General features: G+C 41.1%; 1 protein-coding gene across 1 annotated transcript in view; it reads right to left on the minus strand.

The window, feature by feature from the left end:
• The window catches only part of stab1 (stabilin 1), a 187,077-nt gene that overhangs the window by 20,196 nt on the left and 153,090 nt on the right, over window positions 1–13,791 (minus strand). Inside the window, exons 52-59 of the mRNA XM_067998609.1 lie at window positions 10,588–10,674; window positions 9,051–9,197; window positions 6,131–6,187; window positions 5,233–5,473; window positions 3,449–3,598; window positions 2,891–2,995; window positions 1,644–1,751; window positions 176–369 (exon numbers count right to left, since the gene is read on the minus strand). Coding sequence (XP_067854710.1) covers window positions 176–369; window positions 1,644–1,751; window positions 2,891–2,995; window positions 3,449–3,598; window positions 5,233–5,473; window positions 6,131–6,187; window positions 9,051–9,197; window positions 10,588–10,674 — 1,089 coding nt within the window. The remainder of the gene's footprint in view (window positions 1–175; window positions 370–1,643; window positions 1,752–2,890; window positions 2,996–3,448; window positions 3,599–5,232; window positions 5,474–6,130; window positions 6,188–9,050; window positions 9,198–10,587; window positions 10,675–13,791) is intronic.

Genomic DNA, 13,791 nt, shown 5'->3' on the forward strand with positions numbered 1-13,791 from the left:
AACTGCCCGATTTCCCTTTCCATTGAAATCGGGTGGTTTCTATAACTGACCTCAACTCCAGCTCTATGCTGCAGCAGTTAGTTAAAAATTGCCCCTCATAATTCTAACCATGCATTTCAGTTCAGGAAACAAGTCAATTTTAACCAGTCCTAATGTGCTCGTCATTTGCACTTACTGGTCCAATGTTGATGCATATTGCATGCTCACTGCATCCACCATTCCTGCCATTGGCACACCTATCTATGGGGCTGCAGACATAGCCGTCTCCCTTATACTCTGGTTGACAGGTGCAGGTAATGTTAATCCTGTTTTGAATGCAGGCAGCATGTTGATGGCAACCTCCATTATTGTGCTTGCAACGGTTAACCACTATAAATAAAGTTACATCAAAGAATATGTTTTACTCACAGTAATTCCATGCAAGATCAACAAGAACAATTTAATAGCTAAATGAAACTTTATTATAGCATGAATTTAAATTTCCGTTATTCTATAAAACATTTGCTTCTAATCATTCTTAATCAGACTTTAACAGTGTTAAACAGCCCAAACCTGGTCCAGGATCTGTTTTTATGTTCTCCGATAACCCGTCTCTGAGGCCTGCCTTGGGTGCCTGTTTTAGAAACCGCCCGATTTTCCTTGCTATTGGAAAGAAAGTCAGGCGGTTTCTAAAACGGGTGTCCAATCTGCAATGTCAGGTTTACTCCCCAGCGGAAAGTTGAAAATTATCCCCATTGTATTTTGAAAAGCCTTTATCTTGGATATATCCAGGCCAAATTTCCCGTGGCTCCGCTCCACTCGTGGAACTGCAACAGGACAGTACATCCCACCGCCGGTTGCCTGAACTACTGATACTGGCTCATTTTTCCACAGCGTGGGTTGGCCGCAGAATTTAAAAAAATAAAAGATGCTGCTGAATTTGAATTTGGCCATTTCTCCACTGAAATCAAAAGGACAGGGAAATGGGATTAGAGTAAATTGTTCCCGTGGAAGAACCAGCACCAGCACAGACATGATGGGCTGAATGGCCTCCTTCTGTGCTATAAATTGTATAATTCTATTGTTGAACAATTACCAGTTCCAGCAAGAGGGGTCATCAATTTAAAATTGTCCCTAAGAAAGTGAGGACACAGGAATGCTTTGCTGCAGTTAGCAGTTGAGGTAGACACCATTGCATTTCTTAAGGGAAAAGTGGATGAACATTCAAAGCAGGGAAAGATACAAGGCTTTGGAATTAGTTTGCGATTGCTCTAGCAAAGAGTCAGCATAGTCACGATGACCTGGGCAGCTTTCTTCTGTGCTGTAAACTGCTATGGTGTTAAACTTCTAAGTGGCATCCAACACCGAAGGCCCTGAAATTACACTGTGTGATGTCAGTTTATGAACACTTAATACATTGAGATTTCATCTGAAATTCCTCTCTCTGCTATTTTAGCAAGGCCATTCACCTATTTAAATTAATGGGTTAATACCTCCAGTACAATAATGAGGAGAGGAATTTCAGCGTTCATTCACTAGCATCACAAAACTTAATTCCAGGGCTTAGGAATCTGAATTGAATATAAAACAGTGTGAAGGTTCTAGACAGCCAGTCAGATTTTACCATTTTTTGGGTCAAGTTTAATTGAGGTACTTGTCCTTGCCTGTGCATTTTCTTCCATCACCTTCATAATACGGATTACACTCACAGATGTTGTCAGTTCTGCAAACAGCATTGCTATCACACTTTGGGGAACATGTAGGCTTTACAACTATTTTTTAAAAAAGCAGAAAAAATCCTGTCAATGTTATAGCATCATAAGTTCCATAGTATGCAAAATCCATCAATCATGAAAAAGCCAACAGCTGTAATCTCCCATTCAGTGGGGTAAATTTCTATCCAATATGATGCTTTCTGTGCTGTAATCCATGTGACAAAATCAGAGGCTTATGCTTCTTTTTTACTTTATAAATAGATTTTAAGTCAATTTAATTTAATTTCTTCATAAGATCGTTTGCCTCTATTTGATTTTATGCAGCTCAGGCTAGCCTAGAACAAAGACAACTGCAGCACTTAGTGTATTTACTGAGCGCTATAATTGTTGCAAATTTGTGTTTTGTATGAACTTCTAAAGTATACTCTGACATTACTGCCAGAAAGACAATCTTAGAATAATATTTCATTTTAATGACACTGTGCTAAGAATCTAAGAAACATAAATTCACGAGCTATTAAATGTACGTGTATATTTTTCTTTATGAAGATCACACCCTGATGCATTGGAGGTTGATCAACATCTGCCAGAGAAAGACTTAGTGTTTCACGTATAAGAAGGGTCACACCTGAAACACTGACCTATTTTTATCTACCAGATGCTGCTGTGCAATACTGGCATTTCCTGTTGTAGTTTCAAATTTTCAACATTTTCATCCCACATTATTTTTAGTACTTAGATATATTCATTCCTCTGTTCACTAACGTTAACAAAAACATTGGTGTAAGTATAAAGTGGGACTCAAATTGACTTGACTGCTAGCATTAGTGAACAGTGAAAACTATACCCTTTATTTGGTAATCTTACTTTATAAAATAAGTTCTTTCAAATTGCTGCAATATAATTCACATCAAGAGAATTTTACAGTTCTTCTATCATACTAATTTTTCTTATAAATTGGTTTAATTTCAGCAATTGAATTTTAATTTCATTTGTCAATTATTATAACTATTAAACAACTTCTGCCTTTTGTTTTGATAAGTTATTAAACCATATGCATTTAAAAAATGGCTTTGTACCAGCACATAATATTACAGGTATCTAGAAACCTAAGTCACAATGACAATACGCTGTGAGATAACACTAATTAGTGAGCCCAATATTAATTTCAAAATTAAATATGTAAAATTACTTGCCAAATCTTGTTTCACAGTATCTTCCTGTCCAACCTTCTCTGCAGAAACAGGTCCCTTCACCAGAAATTCCTTCATCACAGCTTCCATATTCTGTGCAATTACATTCTGTAATTTAAAAAAGTAAAGTTTGAAAGTGCCGATAATTCCCCCCACAGGACTAAACCCAAGTGAAACCAAATTTGTATATTGTAACATCAAAGATCAGCCACATTCACCATCAAGATAGTAAGTAAATTCTTTGCTCCCAAATGTACCATTATCACTTGGCAACTCTTGCACAGAAGCTGAGGTATTGCTATGAGGTGAATGATCTACATGAATCTGTGCATTGACAGTGCAATGTGCTGTTCTAGCAAGCTGCCTGGATTCTGTATATTTGAATGAACAGGTTTCAAAGAAAGTTAGCTTCAACAAGGTACAAAAATAATTTAAGAAACGCAGTGGCAAACCAGGTTAGGCATTTAGGACTGTAGGCTAAATCATCAGTTGTGAGATACAAAGAAGCTACCAACTTATCTTGCACAGGTCAGAGGACATCAAGCTGGTTGCAATACATACTTTTGCAGTCTGGTCCATATCGGCCTGATTCACACAGTTCACAGGCCGTTCCACTGAACCCCACTGAACACTGGCATGTTCCATTTCCAAGTCTTCTATCATTACAAGTTCCATGAGAACTACAAGGGGACTGTACTCCTCCAGGACACACTGAAACAATAAAGTCACAAAGTAAATCTTCTATATTAGAGAAGAGGCTATAGGGAGCCATGAAGTGGAGCAATAGGAGAATGTTCCATTTGGGCTGGGACAGCAGACCTGTTGCATTTTCCCAACCCACCAGCCATTGATGGCACTGGCAATAAAAGTGGAAGTGTTCTTGATTACCATTTGCAGTATCTGTATTATAATAGGAAATAGAATTCTAAGTTTCAATCAAAATATATTTACATCTTTAAACTACCATTGAATCACAGAGGGTGAAATTAGTCTTCGCCAGTAGCATGAAACGGACTCAGAGAGAATCAGCAGCCTGTTTTATATTACGCTCGATTTTCTCTTCCGCTGAAGTCAATGACAAGAAAATCAGGCCTGGTGTAAAATGGGCTGTTGATTTGCTACAAGCCCGTTTTGTGCTACCAGCAAAGACTAATTTCACCCCCACAGCCTTAAATATTTTTACTGGCTCCGTCACCAGCAATAAAACTAATATGGATCTTTGACCATAACAGGACACATAACTTAACCTGAGTGCCCGCTTCGAGGTGATTTTCAAAACAGAGATGAAAAAGCATTTTGGAAAAGGGGAAGGAGTGCTAGTGAAGGAATTTATTCCGCGGGTTAAAATGCAACATTTTAAAAACTACCTGTACCTAACTATCAGCTACAGTCCTCCATCAGACGATTGATACAAAATGCTTTCTTAAATCTGTGGTCAAGTCCAAATTGATTCCAGAATGCCCTAAAACAAAAGGGCTGAGGCCCCTGAATCATTCTGTCTCATATTGTTTGGCCTTATAGAACTGTTGAAATATAACCTTAGTACAGTGTGAAGTGCGCAGGCAGCTCATTGAAGCTTTGCACGTATGTGTCAGCGAGCACACGCAGAGCTTTCTCCTGGTGGGCAGAGTGCAAAGCATAACTTGTAGTGAGTGTAATTTGGGACCTGCCAGTCGTACTTCACACTCTGCAGTTATTTTTTTCAGACTGGTAGTGCAGTAGAATCACAGCCTAAAACAAAAATAGTTTTCAAATCATATCCCCATATCCTGTATTACTGGCCTATAGAAGCATTGGGTCAACAATGATTGGTGCTACTTCCTTCCTCAACTCAAAAGTACATAATCACCTGTAACAGGTAAATGGAATTCATCATCTAACATTGCAAAATCTTACTCTGTTTAAAAATTGGAAGTGACATTGTACAGCACATAGAACAGTCAGCGTGATACTGAGGCGAAGTGCTCAGCCCTTAATAATAATGTTTCTGGATCACCAAAACAGCCCATGGGACCAAAGAATACTGCCCATGCCACCTTTTTTCCATACATTTGAGCCCTTTGCCGGCACAAACACAGCAAGCTTCCAACCAGAAAACAATCAAATCCACCAGATTCTGAGTCAACCTTTTCAAAGCTTCAATTTACTTAAACCTGAATCTGAACTGATTTAATTCTTTGGCTCTGGCTTGTTGCTGGTTGACAGTGTGATTTATTGAAGGTTGCAGAGAAATGTACTGAACTGCAATAAAAAAAATTCCGACAAATAGGGACAAAAGCAACATATATATCTGAAACAATACAATGGTGATGGAAATTTGATGTATGTGCCATCTCTGGCATTACCTTGACAATAAGAGCCGTAATGATTTTTACAACACTGGGGAATCCATAGGGGATTAACACATTGTCTGCTGCAGCCACTTGAAGCGTGGAATTGACCTGGATGAGCCCATGTTCCTCTGATCACAGAATAGGGATACGCGAGGACATGCATCCGATCGCTGACATGTTTCCATAAGTGAGATCGATATCTATCCATCCAGTTCATTTGATTGTACCTACAACTGTGGTACTCTGAACCATCCTTCAAATAAAAAAACAGAAGTAAGGATCTCACTGAATTTATTAATTTTTTAAATTAGTTCATGGGATGTGGACGTCGCTGGCAAGGCCAGCATTTATTGCCCCTCCCTAATTGCCCTTGAGAAGGTGGCGGTGAGCCGCCTTCTTGAACCACTACAGTCCATGTGGTGAAGGTTCTCCCACAGTGCTGTTAGGTAGGATTTTGACCCAGCGACAACGAAGGAACAGTGACATATTTCCAAGTCAGGATGGTGTGTGACTTGGAGGGGAGCGTGCAGGTGGTGTTGCTGCCCTTGTCCTTCTAGATGGTAGAGGTCGCGGGTTTGGGAGGTACTGTCGAAGAAGCCTTGGCGTGTTGCTGCAGTGCATCCTGTAGATGTACACACTGCAGCCACAGTGCGCCGGTGGTGAAGGGAGTGAATGTTTAGGGTGATGGATGGGGTGCCAATCAAGCAATTCTCAATATTAAATTATCAGAACCCTTAACACACTGTATAACGCAATAAATATATTACAGAACACTCTGCTTTTATCTATAAACAGTATTCTGTAACTAGGCTTTTAATTCCATTATAGTTCTATTTTAGGACTACAAATCAGTTCCCGGCCTTGATTTAGAACAAATTAGGACAAACTTTCGACACAAGCCAAATCTTACCTGTGGTTTTGATCCAGGAGGACAGGGAGGAGGCATCAAACAACTACCACAGACACCCTAAACATGAATGGTCCACAGTAAGCCAGAAGCATGCTCATTTTCCTAAAAAATATATACTATTTAGAAGCAGATTTTCTTGTTCGTGTACTTGGGCATATTGAATGACTTGGGTGCAGCACATATAGGAAACTTGGATGGGGAGGATTACACACCTGATTTTCTGTCCATTTAAATTAATGGATGGGAAATCTGGTGGGCTCCCTTACAGCCCTGTGATCCTTCTCATCTACATTTCCTCTATGGTCCAATACAGCCAGGCACAGGAACAAGAAAATTTATCCTTAAAAGTTTCATGAATGCACTGTAGTACCAAGAACAGCACGAAAAATCAATCTTAAATAGACTTTGCAAAAAATAATGTGTAAATCACTTTACTTAAATGAACAAACTTTTTGAAGTATGTAGCGCAATTATTATCAACCATGCCACAATTAACGATACAGGGCTATAAATTCGGGCCCACAGCGCCCATTTTTTAGGCGCCACGCGGCCTCCTAAGGTCCCAAAATGGTGTCCGGTATGCGCGCGCACACTTCTAGCATGACATGCACCAGACGCCATCTTGGTAAAGGCGTTTGTGCACGCGCAGATAACGAATGCCGGTACCATGTAAAGTAAGGGGCATATGTGTTAGATCAGTGTTCAACACTGATTTAAAGGGACAGATATCATTTTGGAACTCAACACTCCAGCTACGCACTGTCTTAACCATGCACAGCTGAACAGGTCATAGACGGCTTGGAGGACTCCCCCACCAGCGCTATTTAAAGTGACCATGCAGGATTTACAGGTTAGTTGCTGGATTATTGCTTCTGGCTGCTGATGCATTTGTACCTGTTTTTGGAGGTCTCCAATATTTGAATACTAGGACTACGGGAAAATAGCCTAAAAATTAAAGTCTGGACTTGCAGGAATGAAGTTAGGAAACGCTTCTACATGCAAAGGGTGGTAGAAGTTTGGAACGCTCTTCCGCAAACAGCAGTTGATGCTAGCTCAATTGTTAATTTTAAATCTGAGATTGATAGATTTCTGTTAACCAAAGGTATTAAGGGATATGGGGCTAAGGCAGGTATATGGAGTCAGGTCACAGACCAAACATGATCTCACTGAATGGCGAAACAAGGTGGGGTTCGAGGGGCTAATTGCCACTGTCACTTGCTGCATCCTGTTATCCACCACCTTCTCCTGGCAAGGAAGCGGAATGTGTGTCGTGAGTGTCCTGCAGGATATTTGATGTGCCTGTCATGTTTGAATAGCTGCCAATGTGTGTGACCTGTGAGTTGTGGGTATGCCGCTTGCAACAGTGGTAATGTGTGAGGGTGAGAGGAAGCATCTGACTGGAAGAGTTGAGTACTGATTGAAAGAGTTTGTTGGTATGTGGGTGATGGTGGGTGGAGTGCGTGGAGCAGTGGATGCGGCTAGTGGTACAGTTGGTAGAAGATGCCACTTGACAGTTGACCTCACTCAACTTGACCACTTGTGTCAAAGCATTGAATTTCTTCCTGCACCGCATCCATGTTTGTGGTGCTATGTGCCTGGCATTGATTTTGTCCGCTACTGCCTCCCACTGCCTCTTAAGCATATGTCTGGAGGGCTTCTTGCCCACCTGTGGATATAGGATGCCCCTCCTTTGGTCCACCTCTTGCACCAAAGCCTCTACTGCATCAACAGAGAACCTTGGTGCACAATGTCTTGCAGGCCTGGCACAAACTCAGATCGACAGGTTGGTGAGGTCTGGCATGCAGATTGGAGGATGTGGGATTTAGTAGTACGCAACCTTTATTCAATACTTTAACATAACTCAACAGTTTGTAAGTATAGGAACGGGACCTGCATCTGTGTTTTACATGTGCGATGTCTGATCTCCGTTCAGACTCCGTGTGGACCTGTATCTTATGATTTGCAACTAGGAGTTGCAGGCTGCCTTTAAGAGGTGCAGGCTGCCTTTAAGAGGTGCGAGCCACTCACACGATATCGGACCCCTCTGTTGGGGGGAAGCCATTCAACAGCGCAGTCAGGCCTGGCTGCTCACCGGAATATAACCAGGCATCAAGTATCTCACGTGCAACGACCGGGTGCGGGTTAATAGCGCACTGCGACCCCCTGTGCCCGGATTCAGAGGTTATCGAATTTAACCATCAAAGTGTAATTAAATTATGGAAAGAATTCAACTAGAAATTGTAAATAATAGTATGTTGCATTGATCCAACTAGGCTTCCATTGATGGCTGCGATATGCTGCATAAAAAGGAAACAGTGTAAAGACAGTACACTATATAAAGTATTTAAAAGGAAAAAAGGGCTATAGATAAGGAGGGAAAAATAGCAAATAATAAACATGTAACCAATGCTCACATAACTGCTCCATATAAGTGACACAGTGGAATAGAGGGAACCTTCTTTCAGAATTGATTCATGCAAAGTTTAGAGATGTTACAGGGTAAATTCATTGGTCTCATGCTGCCAGCGGGAGTCCCACTTGGAGGAAGTGTGGGTCAGAGAATTGCTGCTAAATACAGTAGTCCTAAACCCTATCTGCTCTCTCTTCAAGCTAAGCTCCTGCTGGGAGTGTAGGATTGAAGAATTTACTGTAGTATGAACAGTCTGACATTTCACTATAGATGTGCTTGGCAACTTGAGCACAGAATACTAGGGTATTCAGACACCTTTTAAAAAAATATATACTTTTAATTTAAAAAAATTAATTTAATACAAAAAAATCACAAGTTAGGAGGGCCCTTCATTATATCTTGACTCATCCATCTAGAAAGAACCTACAGTCTCCCCATTCAACATCCAGCTGTTTGTCAGTAACATAATTTCAAGCAAAAGAATGAGGTTTATTTGTTAGAGGTACTTACATTTGCAGGATGCATTGTAAGTGCGTCACACCGAGCTCCTAGATGTGGAGGTTCTAAAAGGTTATTGATGCCGTATGCAATTCCACCATCAAATTCCAGGTGTCTCTGAACAATCTGGGCACTTCCATCATTCACAATCAGATCTCCCTGAATCAAAGGTAATACTGTATGAACCATACCTTATGCACTGGACAGCCATGGCATCAATAGGAGATGTAGCTGTCACTATGCAACATGGATTAAGCCATTAGCTAAAAAAAAAATTCTATTTTAATAATATCAACATTTAAGATATTTTTAAAGTACACAGGGGATAATTTTGACTTTGTAAAACGGGCGATAGCGAATCAGCAGCCCGTTTTACATCTCTCCCGATTTTTATTTCCATTGACTTAAAAAAAATCCACACATATTCTTAATTGGTAAAAAAATTATTGCATTATCTCTTAAATTTGTTCATAAACTTAAATTTGGGATCCAATTGTTCTTTTTGGCCCAAATTTAGTTTATTTTCCTCACCCTAATTTTCTGCCCTGAAGACATTAGGGTTTGGTTCTATGTGTGCTCGCTGCCCTCCAGTATCTCACCTCAGTGGTCACTTTTCATGTGCGACCTGAGGCAGTGAGTGTCAACAAGTTTGTTGATGATGGGTAGGACCATAGCCAATCCTGATCCTGTCCTCATCCAACATCCATCCACATCCACTTTCCAGGAGGGGTCATTGGATCAAGCAAAACCGTTGGCTGATTATTCCTGTCCCAATCCATGGACGCTGTGGCCAATTGTAGCGGGCCTACCATCGGCCCTGTATGATCAGTTAATGCGTGACAGACCATGGATGGAAGCTGGGACCTTCCTGGTCGGCACAGCTGAATTCTACACTGAACGGTGTATTTATCTACGAAGCCACAAGGCCAACTCTTGGTTAGTTTCATATTTGCAATTTCAGCATCCTGAAAGTTAACCTTTTCTAACTCAGATTATCTCTTGCCTTTATTTTTGAAGACAATTTAACCTAAATAAATATCAAATTATATTAAAATCAAACCCTTTGTCAACCCCAAGATTTCCAACATTCTTTCTGATTGTCACAGAGCACAACATTCGGTAAAAGATTAACAAAATTCATTCATGCAATCTAGTCCACCGAATGCATTCAAAAATTGATTAAAAATCAGCATCAATACATTGAAGAAGAAAATTCCAGGGGTAAATACCGTGAACATTAACTACTTAGCCCTAGATGTGCCCATGTATTATTTGTTTTCGAAAATCCAATCTAAAAATCAAATTAAGTTTTGTTGCTAATTATTCCCTGTGGAACTCAGTAAGTCCTTCATTTGCTGTGTGAAACGGTGATGCTATCAGAAGGAATCTTTTTGGACATGTCAGCTTGCGAGCGTGGAGGACAATTTGTGTCCTGGCCATTCAAAAGCCATGTTTGTTCAGTCTTTGTCAAAGTTTGGTATGGGCTACATTTTGGGATAACTGTTTAACATTCACAACACTCATTCCTAAAGTTCTCTTATAAACTTACAATCATAGTACTGCTGCAACTGACTGAAATGATTGATCCGTGCATTGTCCTCTTGGCACTATAAAGTGGAAGGTCTGCTGCTACAGTCTGTAAATGTGGAACATTGCATAAGTATTTGAAAAAAAACACATTCAGAAGGTCGAGAAAATAAAACTATTCAACGTAGTGTACTCATCTGGACACTAGAGGGGGAACTGGGAGAATTTGTTCAGTAAGATTGCAGCCAGCATATAATTTGTAAAAACCAAGGACTATTCCTACAAATAGTCGGAGGCCCTGAAAATCCTTGGGCCCACTGTGCCAGAGTGTGGCAGACTGGGCACCACTGACCTACGACCTTTCTTCTTTCTTTCTACGATGAGAACGTGGAGACATAAAATGAATAGTGTTCCTGATAAGGTAAAGCCACCGTACATTAGAGGGCAAATTCACTGATCCAGCAGTCCCAGCAGGGAGCATGGCTTCAGGATACAGCTACAACTGTACTTTCAAAATGGCAATGTGACTAGAGTGGGAATTAGGAACAGAGGGGTAAGAAGGAGCAGTGTAATTTAATTGAAATTTAAGTGGATAAAGAACATAAACTTAAAACTTAACTATAACTTAACCATCCTTTATAGTAAAAATGGCAACACAGGAAGGGACAGTGATGTGTGGTTCCTGCAGGATGTGGGAGCTTTAAGCAACAGATGTTAACTCGAACAAACACATCTGCAGGAAGTGTCTCTAACTGAAATTACTCGAGCTCAAGATCTCAGAATTTTTCAGAGGGTAGTCAATCCTGCTAGAGATAGGGAGCTGCTAGTGTTAAGAGGAAGGAATGGTGACTATCCATGTATCAGGAAAAGTGAAGAGATAGGCTGGAGCAGGAATACGCAGAGAAAATGATCCTCTCCAACAAGTTTAAAGCACTGGCTTCATGTGAGAGGACTCTGTGCAGAAGCATCAAATCGATTACAATGGAACCAAAATGCATGAGATGGCTCAACCAGTGGGGGAGGGGCGATTAGCAATTCAGTGAGGAACGCAGTAGCAATAGGAGACTCGGTAGTTAGAGAAGCGGACGGTATCTTATGCAGTCCCAGATGCTTTGTTGCCTCTCAGGTGCTAGGGTTAAGGACATTTTGGAAAGACTGGAAAAGATTATGGATGGGGAAGGAGAGCAGCCAGACTTTGTGGTCCATTTGGGAGCCAATAATATAGGAAAAGGCCAGAAGTCCTGCAAAAGGAGTTTAGGAGATTATCAAGGGTGGTAGTCTCTGGATTACTCCTTGAGCTATGCACTGAAATAGGGAAGGATAGGAAGATTAGGGAACTCAACACATGACTGAAAGGGTGGTGTCTGGAAGAGGGTTTCCATTTCATGAGGCATGGGCACCAGTTCTGGGGATGATGGGAGCTACACCACAAGGATGGGCTATATCTGATCAGGAAGGAAGCTAATAAGCTGGCAAAATGGATAAATAGGGAAGTGAAGAGTCATTTAAACTGGGAAGGAAGGGGGCGGGAAAATAAAAGCAATCAGAAAGAACAAGGAGAGAATATATAAATAAAAACGAATTTAGCAAAAAAGGAAAGCATGCAGAAGGAATAAAGGGAATAGAGGAAGAAAATCAATTTGACCAGTTATAAGCAGGGAAAAGACAGATAAAGGAAGAGGTATTAGCTTGGACAAAAAAAATCACAGGAAAAGGAGGCGCTTTAGATATGAATAAAAAAAGATAAAGTGCAAATGTCAGAGCGTGGGACATAAACTGGGGGAATTAAAAGCAATTAGTGATTGAAGCATGTCAACTTTTAAGAATAGGTTAGAAAGGTGGTTGAAGGAAAGGGGGCTAAAGGGATAGGGGAACAGGGAGGCACATGGGATTAGGGTTATTTGGAGCATAAACACTGACAGACACAGATTGATTGGGCTAATGGCCTGTTGCTGTATTGTAATTTCTGTGTCGTTTTATGGAATTCTTTGACCCTCCCGGGAGTGCAGGATTGATGAATTCACCCTTGTGTGTACAAATGACTATTGTTTTGGGTATAGATTTATAGGCTCAGAGCATTTGCCACAGGGCAGATATTTGACTTAAAATTAATGAAGACCTTTATAATTACAGAACTCGATAGGAAGCGACTGGCAGGCAGGAAGTTTTTTCAGATGGGGGAAAAATCAAAAATGAATTCTACATCTTAGAAGTTCCCAATTAGGAATAATTTGCTCCTCTATCAAGAAATAGACTAGGTCCAGGAGTTGCTGAACTTTGAAACACAATTCCTACATAGGCCCTGAATGTCTGCAGGCCTTTTGGTGCACTCCTCACCAAGAGTGAGACAGGAGTATGACGAAAAGCCCGGGAATTATGCCAGGACTCGGATATGCCAGGTCCCGGCCTGCTCTGCCAGTTTCTGTGGGGCCTTGTTTGGGGCAGGACCTCTATCTGCCCCAAACAAGGTCACCGCTGTTAAAGGGGCCGAGGCTGGTGCAGGTGGGGGGTGAGGGGAGAGAGTATTGGAGATGGACAAGTGGTGCCCGTCTCAAGGTCCAGTCCTGGGCTAAATCCCCAAAGAAAACTTCAGTACATAAGAACATAAGAAATAAGAGAAGGTCCTTCAAGCCTGCTCCGTCATTCAGTAAGATCATGGCTGATCTTCTATTTCAATTCCATTTTCCCGCCCTATCCTCATATCCCTTGGTTCCCTTGCATGGGGAGTATATCTCTCATTTCATATCCCTCTTTTACACAAAGCCACTGGGGCTGGTGGGGTGGGGGGTACAAAATGCTTCACCTGGAGTGGTCAGTCTCTGCCGCAATTACCAACCTCCCTGGGCAGGCAGATACTGAGATGTGCCCCTACAGTGCAAGCTCCAGCAATATTTAAATAAGATGAACTCCCTTATCTCCACATACTCTGGCAGGATCAAAATCGGAGATCACCAGTAGACCGATCACAAACCGTGTGGCCCAGTTGATATTCTGCCCTAGTCTGCTCTAGTCACAGGGCCAATGCCATCCTCCCATTCAATTCCACAATTATAAAATTTAAATTATGATGCCATTTCTATTTTGAGCAACACAGTTCTGGCAATAAGCTCAGTAGCTTCAACACAGTTCATATTAAGCTGAACCAGAAACCGATTCTGAGTGGAACATACAGTCATAATCACTTTACAACTACCAGTGCTTTCTGAACAAATCACAGCCCATATCC

This window comes from Heptranchias perlo, chromosome 17 (genome assembly GCF_035084215.1).
Source record: "Heptranchias perlo isolate sHepPer1 chromosome 17, sHepPer1.hap1, whole genome shotgun sequence".
NCBI classification, from domain to species: Eukaryota; Metazoa; Chordata; class Chondrichthyes; order Hexanchiformes; family Hexanchidae; genus Heptranchias; species Heptranchias perlo.